This window comes from Mustela erminea, chromosome 3 (assembly GCF_009829155.1).
Source record: "Mustela erminea isolate mMusErm1 chromosome 3, mMusErm1.Pri, whole genome shotgun sequence".
Classification (NCBI taxonomy): Eukaryota; Metazoa; Chordata; class Mammalia; order Carnivora; family Mustelidae; genus Mustela; species Mustela erminea.
The window spans coordinates 158,753,849-158,772,200 of NC_045616.1; the positions used below are offsets into that span (position 1 = coordinate 158,753,849).

General features: G+C 47.4%; 1 protein-coding gene across 3 annotated transcripts in view; it reads right to left on the reverse strand.

Annotated features, from left to right (window-relative positions):
- ADCY2 (adenylate cyclase 2) overlaps positions 1-18,352 on the reverse strand; it is a 409,046-nt gene that overhangs the window by 196,257 nt on the left and 194,437 nt on the right. For all 3 annotated transcript variants that reach the window (XM_032337793.1, XM_032337794.1, XM_032337795.1), the window contains exon 4: positions 1,457-1,606. In XM_032337793.1, coding sequence (XP_032193684.1) covers positions 1,457-1,606 — 150 coding nt within the window. The remainder of the gene's footprint in view (positions 1-1,456; positions 1,607-18,352) is intronic.

Sequence of the window (18,352 nt, forward strand, 5' to 3'; positions counted from 1 at the left end):
CAGGTGAATGAAAACATACTGGACAACGGTCCCAAGTTAACTGCCTACACTTCTTAATGTTGGATCCAGAGTTTGATATGCACAGAAACCAAAGAACTAAACATTCGTCCCTAACTACCTTTGCTATACATGCTGTAACACAAAATGCTGCTTCTTTAAAGATTTACTGATTTGAGAGAGAGAGAGAGTGTGCAGGGGAGAGAGAGGCAAAGGGAGAGAGAGGCTTACACAGACCGCGCTAAGCACAGAGCTTGATGCGGGACTCGATCTCACGACCCTGAGATCATGAACTGGGTCAAAACCAAGAGTCAGACACTCAACCGACGGAGCCCCCCAACGCACCTCCACAAAATGCCGTCTAAAAATTAACTACGAGATTTGCCGATAATACCAGTGAGAATGCCATATTCACAGCCATATTTCCAGCGCCTGGACTCACTCCTGACCGGCGCTCACTCGTTGTCGAATGAACTGAACTCCCTGTTTTCAAAACGGAACTCAATCACGATTCTTCGGTCTGTACACAAATAAAAGTCCACATCGACGTTTGAGGGATGCTTTTTTGCTGCCACGACTGTGATACATTTTGGAGCAATTTTATAGAATGGGCGGACTCGGAACAATCTAACAAACAGTACGAAGCATCTTCTGTGTGCCCATATGGACTGGTACGGCAGGACCCAGGATGAATGCCCTGAGGGGGGGGCTGCTGTTCACAGAGGCTCCTGCTACTCGTCCCCTTCAGAGATGGGAGCCGAGTTCCTGGGGACGATACCCGAACCCGAGAAACACAAAGCCCGTCGTCCGCCATCGCCTGAAGTCCAGCACGTTAAGACGGGGTCCCTTGTGTATTTATGGTTTCCCCTCCAAAACATTTCTGCTTCCCCTGCTCTCCACCATCCTTGATGACACTGTGGCTTTGCCTGCCACACGTCCTTCTCGCCCTCCCCTCCCTTTCCCAAGGCTTTGTCGTAACCCATGTCTCTGCTGTGCATTTCCGTGCACACGGGTCAGCACAGGACAGCCCCCGTTACGGCAAAGAGCCCTCTGTTGGACCCTCCACCTCAACTGCTGTCACTCCCCTCAGGGACAACTCTGCTTACTTCCCGCCACGTGGACAACAGGTGCCATGGGAAGCACTGTGGGGCCGAGGGGGCTCAGATGTTAGCTGGGGAAACGCTATCATAGAGCACTGAGCCGGCAGCAGAAGCGAGGAAGTGCACCAGGCATTATTATTATTATTATTATTATTATTATCAATCACCACTCTTACTGGAACGTCCAGCCGCGTGGGGGTGGCAGGCAGTGTGGTGCTAGCCTGTGGGGGATCCTAGGGCCCCTGCGTCTGGGTCTGCAGACGCCATCCCTGAGCACGGGCAACCAGAGGCTCAGACTCTTGCTAAGGCCCATGGTGGGCACATGGCATACCCGGTATCGACAGAAAAATGTATCTCACCTGCTGCCGCTTTTCAAATTCCAGCTTGATTCGAGACTTGATACAGTTGCACGTGTCCTGGTAGGTCTGCTGCAGGGCGAGCTCCATGAGATGCTTGTGGTACGCGCCCGCCAGGTTCCCACAGATGAAAATGATCACGTTGGCCAGGATCTAGAAAGACAGAAAGAGCCGCTCAGGAGGGCGAGCCTTACTAACTCGGGAGTCCAATACCCGCAGAAGCCATGTGAGCTCCCGCAAGAGACGTCTCCACAGGCAGTCAATTTCATGGGTCTCCAGACTCACATTTTTATTTGCTTTAAAAAAACAGCTCTTGCCTTCAGGGATTTTAGCCCCTTCTGGGATCCACACCCTTTGAGAGATGACTCTGCGGTCCCTGCCTTGTCTTGGGGCTCAGCCATGGGATTTGCTCTGGTTAGTGCAATGGGCAGGGGTAACTGAGAGAAAGTATGTGAAGTAAGAAAGTAAGAGCGTAAGTGACATCACTGAGTGCAGTAGGCTTCAGGGGCCGGCATGGTTCCGGGTGGCTCTCCTGTGCTTCGTTAGCACGATCATGCTCTGGCTTGCCCACTGGTCCCAAGAAGATGAGAGGCTCACGGAACAGAGCCAACCAGCCAGCCACTGGGATTCTGTGGTTGTTACAGAGCATGATTTCGGTAACAGGTGACTGACAGCCCTAGGCTGCTCGCACACCAAAGCTGTACTCACGGAGCCTGGGTGAGTGACAGTCCTTCTTACCTTATGTTTACATAGGAATATGGTAGACTCTCAAACCACGTAACTCACTACTCTTTTGATGATAAAAGTTCACGTCCGCAAAAAATTGGGATGAAAACAGAAAAAAATACAAAGAAATACTAAAATGAACCTGTATCAGTCCTGTCCAGGAAGAACACGTTGCTGTCCATAGGGCCTCGTCCCCACGACATGTCCCTCTGCATCCTCAAAACTGTTGCCAAACTTTGTTTTGCCAAGACCACTGTCTTGTTCCAGAAGGACCAAATTCATTCTGAATGCAGTGTTTTACTTTGCATTTTTTAAAATTTAATATTAGATCAGATATTTTGTAGCTCATAAATATTCTGTGCAAACAGGATTTGGAATGCTTAGATAACATTCACTTCTATGGCTGTGCAAGAATTTAGTTTTATTCATACTATCCAACACTTTATTAATATTCTTTGCATTGGCACACTGCGACAGTGGCCACCCTGATGTATAAAGCTTTGGTTCCAAGCTTCATCTTTTCCTTAAGTCTATTAGTAAAACACATGGAGTCAAAAGCCATGACCATTTTTAAGTTCTTGATACGTACCGTGAAATGGCTCTGAAAACACATTCCATTTATATTCTTACCACAGTGTAGGGCATGGTTTTCTCAGCGTGTACTCCTACCCAGCACACTAGTCATACAGAGCAAGTGACAGCGATGTATAAAATGGATCCGTATGGATTTCACTCTTAAGTGTTTAGGGCAAGACCTGCAGGTCTGTCAGAGCGTGGGTGGCCACTCCTGGGTAGGTGCCCCGTTGCCCCCTCCAACACATGACCTCATGTGTCACCAAATAGGGCACAACCAGCTTCCAGAAGCTCGGCATTCTTCTCTGAGAACCTCCTGCTAACATCAGCTTGCTGCTCCTGCTGACTGTCTGACTGGAGAGGCTGTGAGAAGGATCTGACCTCGTGAGCCAAGCGTTTGCTCCTCTCAGTGGCTTCCTCCCTTATCCCCTCTGTTCTAAGCCAGCAGAGCCCATGGGCCCACGCGCCCTGTGCTGGGAGCAGGAGGAGGCGGGGTGATTCAGGGGAATGGTGTCCCATCCCTGGGGCCCAGATCCAAGCCACATCTCCCAACAGCTGTAATGGTAGCAAAGGTGATATTCTGTTCTCCAACCCCATGATGTCCTTGTCTCAGTAGGTTCTGAATACGGGTGGAAAACAGGGCTCCTCAAGCTTTCAGAAACCCATCTTGGGGATGGAGGGCAAAGCAGGACAGGGTTAGAAATGGGAAGAACAATATGACAAGATTCTCTCTGGAAAAAACACACCCCGCAGAAGAAGGGAAGGGTTGTTCAGACCAGAAGGGTCCTCCAGGTGTCCATCAAGCCCACAGATCCTGGACGCAGAGACCTCCTACAGCTCACCCACACTCTCACAGCAGGCCCCCAAAATGTCCTTTTAGGCAACCTCATCCTCCTCCCATAGAATGGACAATTCAAGTATTAACTCTGGGTCTTGCTCTGTGTGTGTGTGTGTGTGTGTGTGTGTGTGGGTGATGTGTGCACATGTGATGTGTACACGTGTGATTGTACATAGGATCTATTTGTCATGTGTGTATGTGGTATGTGTGTGCGTGCGTGTCACATGTGCGGTGTGTGTGATCTGTACGTGTGACCCATGCATGTGATGCATACGTACCCCTGATACATCTCTGTATGCCTTGTATGACAGATCTGTGTCTATGCTGTGTGGTTTGCGTGATGTCTGTGTGCACACTACACGTGTAATTTACATGCACCGTGTACAGTTTTACATGATGCATGTGCGCCATGGATACCTCTGCGAGATAAATAACATGCCTATATGACACGCTCGTGACCTGTGGGAGGCATGCGCGTTGCTGCTGGGCGTGTGAGTGTGAGCCCTGACCCAGAGCGTGGGAGCAGGGGAGCAGCCTTCACTGCCATTTCCAAACACTTCTAACTGCAGGGGGCCCCCCTTCCTCCTGGAGCCGAACGCGCACCCATCGCCTCTGTGAATGCCCGTCATGTGAGCACAGGGGCTCGCCAGTGTAGTCCTGACTCCCATCTGGGGAGGAGTCCTTCTCCAGCCGACGGGATCGATCTCAGTGCCCTTCCTCCAGCGCAATGGTAATTCAGCACTGCCGGATTCTGCTTCTCCAGAATGATCGTCTGCTTTGCTAGATTTTCCCAACCTTGTCTCTGCTGGATTTGCTCTGAAGGACGGTGCCCCAAAGAATGCAGACGATGAGGAACGCCAACACAAACCAGACTGCTCAGAATTGGAAAATGCTATCTCTTTCCTTATTAGGTACAGCTGAAATAATAACTTAGTGATTATCTAGCGGAGATTTTTCCTTTTCTCCTTAAAAAAATGCCTTCAAAGCAGAAATGTCAACATTTTAGGAAGTGGAGTCCTCCAAAATGAGAACCAAATGTAAGCAACAGAGCCTGATGACGCCATCCGCTGTCCCCGGGAGCCCCCACGGCAGGGTGTAGGGACGGAGCCTTCCCTTGCTCTCCTGGAGCCACTTCTTCTACTCACAGGGACCTCAAGAGCAACAGGCGGCCTCTGCCCATTTGGAAGCCACTGGGACACCTGCTGCACACCAGCGCTGCATCTCTGAGCGACTGTCACCGGGGTGCGTCACCTCCCCCTTCAGCTCAGGCCAACAACTGAGTGGTCACACAGGCCCCCTGGGCCCCTGCCCATTGCTGGTGTGGTCACCAGGTCATCTGGTGGGCACCTTCAGGATCACTACAGAAATCTACAAATCTGATGGATGTCCTGCATTATCTTTCTTTCAAAAGGGTGCATTCAGAGAACGACTTTGTCTAAAACCCAGGACACCAAAGAAACGATTCAGTTAAAATATTCTTTTCAAAAACAATCTCACAGCATTTTATTTTCTAGAAAACTGTTAGGCAGAACACATGATGAAAACCCCATCTTCAACGATGCTGGATTTGTTTTGTAACATCGAACCGTCGTGACGCCTTCTTTTATCTCATTGCTCCATTTAACGACTTTTGCATCTGCCAGAAAACAGGAGAGGGAACTTGGCCTCCCACGGGATGTCTTGGAAGAAAACAAATTGTTTAGGGTGAAAACAGCCGTGAAAAGTTTACCCTGAAGAGTCAAACCAGGCCTTGAAGTATCTGGGATCTGCGCGAGAGGCAAGAGCGTTCGGCCCGGGCTCTCCCCGCCCGCACCCCGCCCGCACCCCACGTAAGTGGGGTCCGCCGGCCACGCTGCTCAGAGATCCTCAGAACTGAGCGATCCAAGCAAGCCTTGCATCTTTCCATTCTTGCAAGAGCCCAGAAGACAAAACCGCCGGGAGCATGGACTTGTTTTATTATTTCATTTCGTAGGCAAAGAAACAGTCTAAAAAGTGAAGAGATGGGAGGGCCGGTCCCCAGGCAGGTGGGGCTCTCAGGATGACTCCTGCTCCATCCCACACTGCCCAGTCCACACCGGTCAGGCAGGTGCACCCAGCACGGTCTGACTCTCTGCTGGGGCACAGGGGGGGTATGTTTAGGGAATTTCGGAAGAGATGTGCTATCCTGTAGGAAGCTCATAGTTTGCTTCCCTTTAAGAGCATCTGTATCTTGTGCTATAAAAGCCCTTTGATCATTTAAGCTACTTTAAGTCACTGCATTTTGGAGACCACCCATTCACGGAGCTTTCAACTCCTGAGGCTGCTGTGTCTGGGTCTGTTCAAAGGAAAGTAACACAGAGGTTGAGCGATTTCTAACGGATCAGGTGACCAAACGCAAAGGACCTGAGGGTTATCTCACTTGGGAGGAGAACATGCAAGTGTGTGAGTTCACTGTCCTTTAGCATTGAGAGATTTCCATGTGGCTTAGATGACCACTCAGGAACTGTGCAACGCTGAGAGCTTATAGTTTGAAGAGTTCAGACTTCCTGCTCTGAATCTGAGGGTAGGGGCTGTACGCTACCACCCGCACAGGACGGCAGATGTCCACACGTGCCGAGGACAGGCTCCTGGGAATGAGAGGAGCGGCATCACTTAAGGACATGGTTTCCCCATGAATTAAGAGCACGGGGTTGGAGGAGGAAGCATGGTAGAGCATTTGAAATAGGTCATTGGTTTAAGACAGAGCAAATCATAAATATGCAAAAACACCAATTATAAGTCAAAAGAAAATAAAAGAGATACAAGAACGTTATGAAAAGAGCTGCAAATGAATATTCAGCAAGCTTGCCGCATCTCATAAGCACCAAATTTGGCTTAAATAAAACAATGCTCTTGCTCAGGAGAGAAAACGATTGGGTAGAACTTCCATCCATGGAGCTCTCAAGCACGCTGTGAAGACACCCAGCGCCAGCTCCTTGGCATTCCTTGTGATGTTCAAAGAATTAAATTTGCTGTATGCCCGGGCCTGAGGGTTTCTGCTTTTTATCATGTAGTGCAGACCAGAAATACTGTGTTTGGATAATAACATCCAGCGATCTTTAAGTCATGTGTTAGAATTCTCTAACTCAAAATCCTTCCAAATGAATAGAAGGGGAGTCAGAAACAAAGTCTGTTGGACTTAATGTGTGTGTCTTCCCAAAATTCACAGGTAGAAGCCTTCATCTCTTATGTGATGGTATTGGAGGTGGGGCTTATGGGAGAAACTTGGGGTGTAGGTGAGGTCATGAAGATGTGGCTCCCCTGATGGGATTAGCATCTTCACAAAGACAGGAAGAGTCCAGAGCCCTCTCTCTCCACTATGTAAAGACTCAGGGAGAAGGGGCCGTCCACAAGCCAGGAGAACTCTTACCAGGGGTGGGTTTGTCAGGCACCTTGATCTGGGATGCCCTCACCTCCAGAATGGAGACATCACTTAGTGTAGTCTGAGTCCCAGTCGGAGGTGTTCTACCAAGGCAGCCCAAACACCTGAGCAATGGGCATTACAGGGCTCGAGTTTGAGACTGGAAGTGAAGATCAGGAGGCCACCTGACGCACTGTGACGTCCTGTGGAAATGGCCACTGAAACCAGACGGTGGGGCTGGTTGTGACTCTTCCTGTCATTACCCTCTTTTGTATTCCATCTGTTACTATTAAGTCTTTCTGAATAGCACACAGCCTGTTGTTTCTGCAGCCACGTTTGGGTTGAAGGATACAGATCTCCTGTGTAGATGGGGTTCAGGTCCAGCATCACAGGGAGATAAAACAGGGGGACATTTGAGACACTTGCTCATCTCAGAAGTGAGCCATCAGCTCATCATAAGCCACAAGGAAGAGATGAACCTAGAAGATACTCAAGACCTTGGTAGAAAGTTCCTTCCGTAATGCAAGTCATTGAGAATGCGGCTTCCCGGGAAGGGAAAGCTGACTTAACCAAGCAGAAAACCGAACGTGTACTTCTGAGCTCAGCATCTACAGATTTGAAATGGATGGGGATAAGGCTGCCTTGATGAATAGTTGAGAATAAGAAAAAAGAGACAAAACAGAGTTTCCAATTTTCTGAACTCTGTGGGAAAAGACTACACCAGCCTCCCACCATCGAAGACGGACAGCTCACTCCCCTTTGCACAGAGGAGGGTACTGTCACACTGTTTATTCTCTTGTCTATCTTGGACTTCAAACCCATGGAGCAATCACAGCACTGGGGGCTCAGCTCCTCTCCACCACGGTAAGAAAGGAGACCAAGCCAATACATTATATGGGAAGGAGGGAACCACCACCACTATAACTGACATTGCACAGTTCTCTGGCATCCAAAGTGGGAACCCTCATAGCGTTTGTACTGTGACCAATTTTGCAGGCCATTTCTTCAGAGCAAGGCTACCAGATATTTCTCTCCCCACTCCCTGCGGTGTTAGCAGAGCTCCAGCTCCAATTTCAAGAGCACCTGATGACAAAGCTTGTCTCTGTCGGGTCCCAGCACTATCTCCTGTCACCTGGCCTGCTGGTACAGTGATGTTTGGATGATAACACCTGACATTTTGTTAATCACCCAATCAATGATTAACCGAACTTTGTATCTCAGCTAAAACCCACAGAAATTATTATCACCTTGGTCCTTGCCGAGTCCAAGGAATCGGAGGGTTAATTATCCCAAAGAGATTCCACTCTGCTCATTTCAGAAACTCAAGAGATCAAATGGTCCTGGATAGTCCAAAGGGTTATTAATTACAGGTCTCGGAATCATACCAAACCTCCTCTCCCATATGTAATGACACACACACAACAGAACACACTTTAAGTGATATGTCTTAGTGCTTTTCAAAACTTTAGAAATATGTAATTCTATACTAATAAAACTCAAATTTTACTAATCTTAAACCAGCTTTCCTAAGGATCTGCACCAAGAAATATACAACAATTTGCTTAATTCTGGTGATTTCCATGAACTTAAAAGTGAAAAAAAAATTAGCACGCTTTAGAGTTTCACTAATTTAGAGCCTCTAATTAATCTGAAGCCATGAAATCTAGCTTCCTTTAAGCGCCATACAGAATTCCCTTCATTCATCGCCACTTTACGGGTGACATATTTGATACCCCCTCATTAAAATTTTAAAAGTTGGTAGGTGATCAGATTCAAATAACAAGTATCACCAAGGCTATCAGACCCTTCAGTCTGTGTGGCTTGGATCAAGATGAAATTATAATTCTATTTCATGGTGCACATGTGAGATAAAGATTTCCTTTCAAGGAAAATGGTGCCCCAGAGGAGAGGCATGCCTTTTGTGGGTACGTGGGGTATTTTTGCATTGATGACCTGTGACATGTTTCTGTCCCATTATAACCTACCCAACAGGAGGCAAACTTAAAATTAAATAAACCAAACACCACGCATCCTCTGATTATGACTAAGATGACACTTTATGAAGGTACACAGACCTAAACAGAGATAGCAAATATAATGTGACAACAGAGGGACAACTGGTTAGGGAAGAGGCATGGCAACCCAGGGACGGCATGGCGAATCTTGGCTGTGAATTTAAATGTGACATTAGCGAGCGTGTTCACAGAGAGGCAACAGATTGCAAACTCCTGCAAAAACGAGACTCCAAATACAGAAGAAACACAATGGGTGCTGTGATTCAGAAGCTCTACTTTTGAACTGGAATGCCCTTTTTAGTAAGGGCAAAAAATGTTCCACAAAGTCACACTGTAATTAAAAAAAAAAGATAAGTCACTGCCTGGATGCATAAACGGAACCATTTGTGAATAGGAAAACAAAAAATTTCCTCTTCCCAACTAAACTTTACATGTTTCCTTAATGATACCAATTATGCGGGGGGGGAGGCCTGGCAGCAGCCTCTCTTTTAACAGAATAAAAGGCCAATATGAACTTAAAGACAGTCTCTCCCCGGCGTGCTCTCCCCTACTCTATAGGAAGTGATGTAATGAATGCCTCATCTCGGCGCATATTAAACCAGCACCAGCTGTGCGTGGCATTTCTGCAAGAGCATGACCAGCCCCAAATGTCTAAGGAATGTAGGTTTTAACGTTTCAGTGGGTTCTCCGGTAATTTCTAAATGATCCGTCTTTAAAACTCAGTATCGTGTTGGAATGAACGGAATTGTAACCCACCAAATTCAATTCTGGCCTGAACACTGCGTTCTGTAAGGCTGCAAAGACGCATTTTTAATGCCGTTGACATGAGATCTTGATTTCTGGTCAATTTAACCCAGAGACGATACGTTAGTTTTGACCAAATCACCGAGAAGCATGTTTTGTTTTCCCAAATGACCACGAGAGTCCTCCAATTTTCCCAGGTGGCAGCATTCAAGGACCATAATCCAGAAGAGCAGACTTTGCGAAACTGTGGTGGTCTGTTGGGGCGCCATGATGAAACATCACGGGGGGGGGGCAGCGGAAACAGCAGGCATCGATGCTCCCACAGTTCTGGAGGCCGGAAGTCAGATCCAGTATCGGTAGGTTTGGATTCCGCTGAGCCCTCTCCTCAGCTTAGAAAGGGTCTTCGTGTTTCATTCTAGCTGTGTCCCTGCACAATCTTCTCTCCACATGGCCCTGGTGTCTCCCTGTGGGCACTAATCTCTTCTTCTTGTAGGGTTTCAGGCACCTGCACCAGAGCCCACCCAAATAGCCTCCTTTTAAAACTTCATCACCTACACATGCCCCCTCTCCACAGGCAGTCACATTCGGAGGTACTGGAGGTTGGGGCTTCACCATACTAACTTTTTAGGGGTAGGGGAGGCACAACTCAGTCCGTAATAACATGATGCTGAGTTTTAAAGACAGGTTATTTAGAAATTACCAGAGAACCCACTGAAACGTTAAAACGTGCATTCCTCAGACATTTGGGGCTGGTCGTTCTTTTGCAGAAATGCCACACACAGCCGGTGATGGTTTAACAGGAATGGAGATGAGACAGTCGTTACGTCACTTCATTCAACCAGCGTTATCGAGCATTCATTTATGACCAACCAAATGTTTTACCCCTTCCCCATGAAATCAATGTCATCGGGATAAATGCAGTAAAACAAACCAAGAGAAGTCAACAAAGCAAGCAAACACAGGAGACACAGGGCCAGCTCGTCACGAGCGGGACGGTGAGCTGCCGCTATAGCTCCGAGCTCTGGGGGAACCGAGGGTGCTGCCGTCATGGGTGTTCACGGCGACCTGTCTTGACGAGAGAGGGTCCTGTGGTTGAAGGAAGACTTATGATAAATGGAGCCTACTTCTTCCAACACTATTACAAAACTTCCCTGCAAAAAATTAAACCACTAAAACCACAAATGCAGACGTTCCCAAATTTCCCTATTTCACAATGCTCAGTGTCTTGTGAATTTTTCATAGCATTCCTAGGCCAAAGGAAATACCGCAAAGTATTGTGTATGAAGTAGTCGTGTCCAGAAGAGTTACGTATTGTGACCTAACAACTTAGTAGTTGTTGGGGGACGACAACGACATATATATAACAATAAAATATAATATTTTTGTCTCATTCTTCGAAGACCCAGGGACTTCGGATGGGCCCTCAGTAGCCAACGTGTTCGTGGAACACTGTGAACCTTCACAGCCACTGGACTCTGATTCAGCACCACCACAATCATAATTCCTGTTCTGTCTTGACTTCTTGGATTTTTGAAAATTTGAAATATCATGAGGTGCCCCCCTGGGTGCCTTGGCACACAGTTTGGAGAACCACATCCCTAACGAACTATAGTTTTGACAAAATAAGTAATTAACACGACAGAATTGAAAGTGTTACTATAATCAGGATGGGGCACGTGGAATATTTTCTCCTTCGTAAACTCTGAAAAGGTCTACTGGATTAGACCAAAAATCTAGGAGACTGGTTGGCAGCTTATACAAAGGGGTTTGCTTCTCCTAAGTAAGCCCAACCTGAAGGTGTTATGGTGCAGTTTTTTAGAAGATCCAGCTGACAGGAGCGAACCTTGGTGGGTTTAACCTGGAGGGGTAAAGTGTTCTATGTGTCAGTTTTGTGACTGAGTCGAGGCTGAGGTAGGGGCAGAAGGAGACTGCGGCCCAGAATCCCACGTTCATGGATGGAAGAACCACACAAGAGGGAGGTAGTTTGGGGTCAAAGTTGGCAAAATGCCCTGGGAATAGCAGAAAAAAAAGAACAAAGTCTTGTGTCATTGTCAATGGCGGGTACTTCCCTCCTCAAGCCCCCTTGTCTTCCTCAGAGAGAAGTGAAGATCTACTCCACCCACGGGCCAGGGTCTCACCCAGAAAGAGGGGGAAAGTCTCTGGAAACGATAATTTGCAATGGTTTCCAAACAGCGAGCTTCACACACGCTTTTTCAGCTTGTGAGGAAAGTAAGAGAGAAAGCCCCGACCTTCATCTGGAACTGTCACGATCACATTTTAAAACGCTAGTGTTTCCAAGTCTAAGTGCATTTCTGGGATGAATTAACTTGCTTCCTGATGGTGTGAAGAAGTACTGCAAGCCAGGCAGGAAACGGAAATCCATCCAAGGCTACCAGAACTCCAAAGAACAAGTATAAAAAGTTAAGAATCTTCACTTCCACCTTCCAGTGGACACATTACATAAATAAATCTGTCCATTAAAAAGTCAAGAGTAAAATGATTCAATGACTAGTCCAGAGGTACTCATTTTTTTTTTTTTAAGGACCAAAATAAAGAGTGGAAATCCTAGCTGAGAAGTCATGATTTCCCCTTTATTTTGTATCGCAAATAAATCAGACCTTAACCAAGTACAGCAATATTTACTATCTCACAGTTTATTTTAACTATTTCAGAAAAACAGCAATGCCTTTCTTTACAATTGAACAAGATTATTTGGGGCATGAAATTAAATAGAGCAGCACAAAAGTTTAACGAATGTTCAAGAAACAGAATAGTCTGAGAAGTGGTCTTTACACGAGAAAGGAGGAGAGGCAGGCCTTACGGAGCGTCCCAGGGTCCTGTGGCCCTGATGGCTGCCTCCCTCCCATCAGACAAATTAACCTGCTGTGCCTGCGAGGGGGGCACATTTCTCAAAGCTCAAGGACTTCTGCGGGCACTGCTCTGAAAGACGCCAATGAAAAAAAACAAAACACAGGCCCAGCATCAGAACCACACGGCAGGGGAACCGAAATGGGTGAACAATTTGACCGTAGGAATACACATTTAAGACATTGCTTTGTTTAGCTGAAATTCGACAACCAAATTCCACAAGCAGCAAGAGAAACCGTTTTTAACCACCAGGCTCAAGAGAACCACACAGACCTGGACCATCACCCTGGACCCCACCCAGCAACGGGGATTCTGGGCTCTGGTTCATTCCTGAACTTTTCCCCACAGCGAGCCAGGCTGCTTCTAACCACGCAGTAGCCTCCCTTTACCACATACAAGGCTTTCTTTGCTTCCTTCATTATTTCTCATTTTTCCTTTGTGACCAAGTCTTAGAGCCTTGTCTACTGGAGGGGCGCCTGGGGGCTCAGTCATTAAGTCACTAAGTGTCTGCCTTTGGCTCAGGTCAGGATCCCAGAGTCCTGGGATTGAGCCCCTTGTCTGACTCCCTGCTCAGTGGGGGACCTGCTTCTCCCTCTGCCTACTTGTGCTCTCTCTGTCAAATAAATACATAAAATCGTTAAAAAAAAAGCTCGTCTACTTGAGCTCTTTCCACTACTTTGATCCCCGACTCCCCCTTTCCCATTTCAAACAAGACAGTAAGCCCAGCATAACACCGAGGGTGGTCAAAGCCCCTGACCCTTGCCGTTCCCTCCTCACTCCCTCCCGTGACTCCCGAGGAGGGCCTCTGAGCCCCTGGTCGCCATCGGCGGCCCAGGATGCCCACAATCCCCCCTCCTGTGGCTTCCTGGGTTCCACGCTCCCTAGGGTCCCCCTGTTCCACGGACTCCCCTGCTCTGACCCCAATGTTCCACTCTCCAGGGTGCCATGTGGGCCCCGATTTCTCCCTCCTGGGGTCATCCAGGTCCTTGACTTCCTCAACACCAATTCCCAAGCCAGACCTCAGTGGGGATCTGGCTCGGAAGGCTGCTCTCGGTAACAGCTGTATTTCCATTTTACCGTTGGCCGGAAACTCCATCTAGGCCCTGCCCCAGGGCACCTTCAGCTTCGGGCAGGCGCCACCCTGCAGCTCCCCTCTGGGCCCCACACCCTCCCCTGGGGTTGCCGGTGTGCTCACTGCTCCATCCAGGCCCGAGGCCGTTGCTCGCAGAGCTCTCTGGGTCTCACACAGCCCCTTCCTGCTCCTCCTCCCAAGGGCGCGTGCTCCTTCTCCCAGGCCGGCCCCTCCCCGCATGTTCTCTGAGGGCCTGTCCCTCACCAGCACTACACCCGGTCATCTCCTCCAAGATCACTTGCCCCCAAACACAATAACTGGTAGTTATTCATCTGCTTATCGCCTGCCTCTCCAGCTCTGCTCTGTGTTCCAGGAGGGCAAGGATCCCATGTATTTTATGCCCTTATGTATACATCGGGTAATTCCTAAGGGGTCTATCATGATGTGCATCAGAGGAACATTCTTCGAATGAATGAACATAACCCCTCATAGCCACATGATCCACTACCTCAGAACGGAGAGATCTTCATTCGTACATGGAGTGAAAATCTGTTCTCTCATTTAACAGGTGCTACTGACAGCCTACCGTGTGCTGGGGACTGTTCAAGGGACTGAAGTTTTGAGAACAAAGACAAAAATCCCTGCTTGCCCTCACGAAGCTTACATTGAAATATGATTTTTGGCCTTAGATCAATCTGCTCCTTTTTTCTGCCTTTTATATTTGGAAATAAAGCTTCATAATTGCTTTGTAAGATGGTATCCTTAATATCAGGACTGTGCTTTGGCATACAGCTAATGTCCCTGCAAGAAGTCCATGCAAATGATATCAAGAATACACATGAAGAATTTGGACCCCAAATGGTCCTATCAAAGCTATCCTGGGGGAAAAAAAAATGCAGACATGTGTTTTGTCACGTGAAAGAGAATGACACCTTCCTAGGCTGGCCAGATTTGACTCTGATCTGCTGAGGAAACTAAAACATCAAAAGAAAAGATGTGTGTTAAAAAGGGCAGGGTGAGTAGGTGGTGAAGATTTTAATTCTGGAAGCAGAGAAAAAGTCCAGTCCCTGATGAAAACAGGGCTGTCCAGAGCAGACGGCATCTTGTCAGCTGCTTCTCGCACCTGGCCCACCTGGCTGGCGCGTCGCCCCAGCGGACGTGCCCACTTAAGGCTTTCAGAAGTTCTGCTTAAACCATGAATTCTCAACAGGGCTGTATCATTCCCCAAGCAGGCAAAAACATGGCTTCTTGGGGAAAGCAAGAAAAAGTGTCTTTTTGTTTTGTTTTGTTTTGTTTTAGAGAGAGAGAGAGGGAGGGAGCGTGGGGAGGTAGGAAGGAAAGGCAGGAGAGGGAGCGAGAGAATCTTAAGCAGTTTCCATGCCCAGTGCAGGGCCTGATGTGGGGCTCGATCTCACAGTCTTGAGATCAGGACCCTCGCGGAAATCAACAGTCAGACACTTAACTGACCGAGCCAGCCAGGTGCCCCTAGAAATTTACTTTTTGAATGTATAATGCATAGACACGCTTACCTCACTTAAATAAATATGCAATATTCTTGTGGTACTAAAATTTCATGGGGGGGGTTAGAAAAAAATAGTCTAAAACGGTTCTTTAGGAGAGTAATAATGGAGAAGAGTCAAGAAACCTTGCCTGAAACATTATTTGTGGTATCTCCGTGCTCATGGGTGGCCTCTGGATAAAGAGGCTTCTTGGTACAGAAATGGTTAAGAGATAATTTCACAACCTATCTGATCTATGACAGTCGTATTCCTCATGATACATTAACACATTAACTCCCTGGGCTTACATATCATTATTTTTCACTTTTGTTAGAGCAAGTCAGTCTCCCACGTTTGGCGAAGTGTGCTTTACTGACAAGATTACACCCAGGATGCTTTACTGACAAGATTACACCCAGGAGCTCTCCAGACTGAAGGCCACTCCCCACAGGAGAGAAAGCCCCCGGGTGGACAGACTTTACCTGTTCAGACAGGCTTCCCCGGGAGACACGCCTTCGGATGGATGACATCATTCTTCAAATTAAGACCAATTTATCTCTGACTCCACCAGGCACAGATTTAAAGACACCCTTCTTAATCTATGCATATTTCCTTTTTGTATTGCACATAAATCACGCCCAATTCTGCAAGTGACTTTTGCCATCTTTTATAGCTACAGTGAATCTAATGAAAACATCATGATCACATACAAATGCAAATTTCACACACAAACTGTGCTCTGTTTAGGGAACTGAAGACTCCCATTTTAAAGTGCACTTTACTCGCCATACAAATACCTCCTCTGATTTGTGTTTAAGAATGGAAAAGGCAAGATAAGGCTTCACCAAGGTGCTTTCCGCACAAGAGCTCCTTGCAGCAAGGTCTTGAAATGTGCTGTGCCTTCGAGTCGCCTGGCAGTTTAAAAAGATATGTATGTGCTCAGGACCCACGCCTGGAGAGTCAGTAAGCTATTATTCTCTTAACATAAATCTCCCTGGACTTATGCACTGGGAATGGAGAAACTAATGTCAGACATGAAACATGACTAGCCTTGAATACCGCCGAAACAAAGAAACAATTCGGGGGAGAGGAGCTGAATATTTCATCAAGGATGGAACGAATACTGGTTCATGGTAATGAGGATACGTTACCTCCGAGGAGGTGGGCTTTGCTATTCAAACTAAAAATGTAAGGTGTGGTGTGATTATTTAGACCAAAGGAAAGACATCCTTCCGCTCATTTAGGAGGGCCCTGGGCTGATCGAAGGAGGAGATGGAGGCTGCGGTCCAGGCAGGAGAGCCTGAGCCTGGATTCCCCCTGAGGCCGAGCTGCGCGGTGAGGGCAGGGGAGGAGTGAGGCTCTCCAGCTGAGCCAAGGCCAACCTCAGATACTCATGTGGGAGCAGACAAATGGAGTTGCAGAGGACCCACAGAACGGCTGAACTAAGGCTGGGGGTGGCGGTGGAAGACAATACACCGGTACTGTGACCTCAGAGAAATATTCTCAGGAGGATGGGCTTCCCTGTAACTTCCGAAGGAATTTTTTTTTTTTTTTAATTTATCTGACAGAGATCACAAGTAGGCAGAGAGGCAGGCAGAGAGAGAGGAGGAAGCAGGCTCCCCGCAGAGCAGAGAGCCCGATGTGCGGCTCGATCCCAGGACCCTGAGATCATGACCTCAGCCGAAGGCAGAGGCTTAACCCACTGAGCCACCCAGGTGCTTTAAATGCACTCTTTCAGGATTACAGAGCCCCTAGCCATCACGCACCCCTAAACTTCATTTTGAAAGCAAAGAGCAAACGTTTACTAATTTCTAAGACAAGTGGAAAAAAGAAATCATCATGTTAACACCAGTTAATAAACCAGCACTCTGAACTTCTACGTCATTCTCTTGTTCTTCTGTGAGACCAAGTCAGCATGCCAGGTCTAAGGGTGTTTGGATAGCAAAGCTGATCAAGTTGGGATTCATAAGGGGGATTACACCTCATCGCCTACAAATACGCAACCTTGCCCTTTGCATTATGAGGGCATCGCGCGAAATGAATGAGTCGAAGACAAACATCATGTGACTTCACGTACAAGGAGACTCTAAAAACAAGAGAAGCAAACAAAGAAAAAACCAGACACTTCAATATAGAGAACAAACTGACGGTTGCCAGAGAGGAGACGGGAAGGGAGGCTGGGTAATGTGCAGAATGGATGAGTTATGTACAGAAGTGTCGAATCGATACGTTGTATGACCGAAACCGATATAACAATGTATGCCAACTACACTTCAATAATAAAATGCTCGTACCCGGAAACTTTGCTTAAAAAAAAAAAAAAAAGTCGTATTTAAATGAACAATGGGTGCCAGGATGGCTCAGTCGGCGAGGAGTCTGACTCTTGATTTCAGCTCAGGCCATGATCTCAGGATCGTGTCACTGACAGTCTGGCTCTATGCTCGGTGAGGAGTCTGCTGGAGATTCCCTGTCCTCCCCTTGCCCCACTCCCACGGGCAGGCACTCTCTCGCTCTAAATAAATAGATGAAATCTTTAAAAACAATTTAAAAAATAAAAACCAAATTGTCATTGACCAAATTGAGATTTATTTTATTTTATTTTAGAGATTTTATTTATTTATTTGACAGAGAGAGATCACAAGTAGGCAGAGAGGCAGGCAGAGATAGAGGGGGAAGCAGGCTCCCCGCTAAGCAGAGAGCCCGACGCGGGGCTCAATCCCAGGACCCTGAGATCATGACCTGAGCCAAAGGCAGAGGGTCTAATCCACTGAGCCACCCAGGCGCCCCCCCATTGATATTTAAATGTTAAACTCTGTCTTTCATAAATAAAAACATTTTAAACTGCATTCAACCATATATGAGACTGACGCGCTACCTACTGCGCTAACGAGGCACCTTCAACCATATAAATAAATAATACAGTCACGTGTATTAAATTTTGCACGGACGACTGACGAATGGACTCGGGCACATGAGTATGCTCAGCAGATTTCATTTTTTCTGGGTCTGTCCTTGATCCCGCTGTGCGTCTCACCATCAGGTTCAGGCCCGCTGGGGAACGGCTCAAGAAGAGAGAATTGTGAGTAAATTGTCCATCATGTTGTGTCATGTCACGACAGTAAGAGCCGTTCCAGGATCACAAATGATGTTCTCCTCCACAGGTTGTCCTAACACCCCGTAAGGAC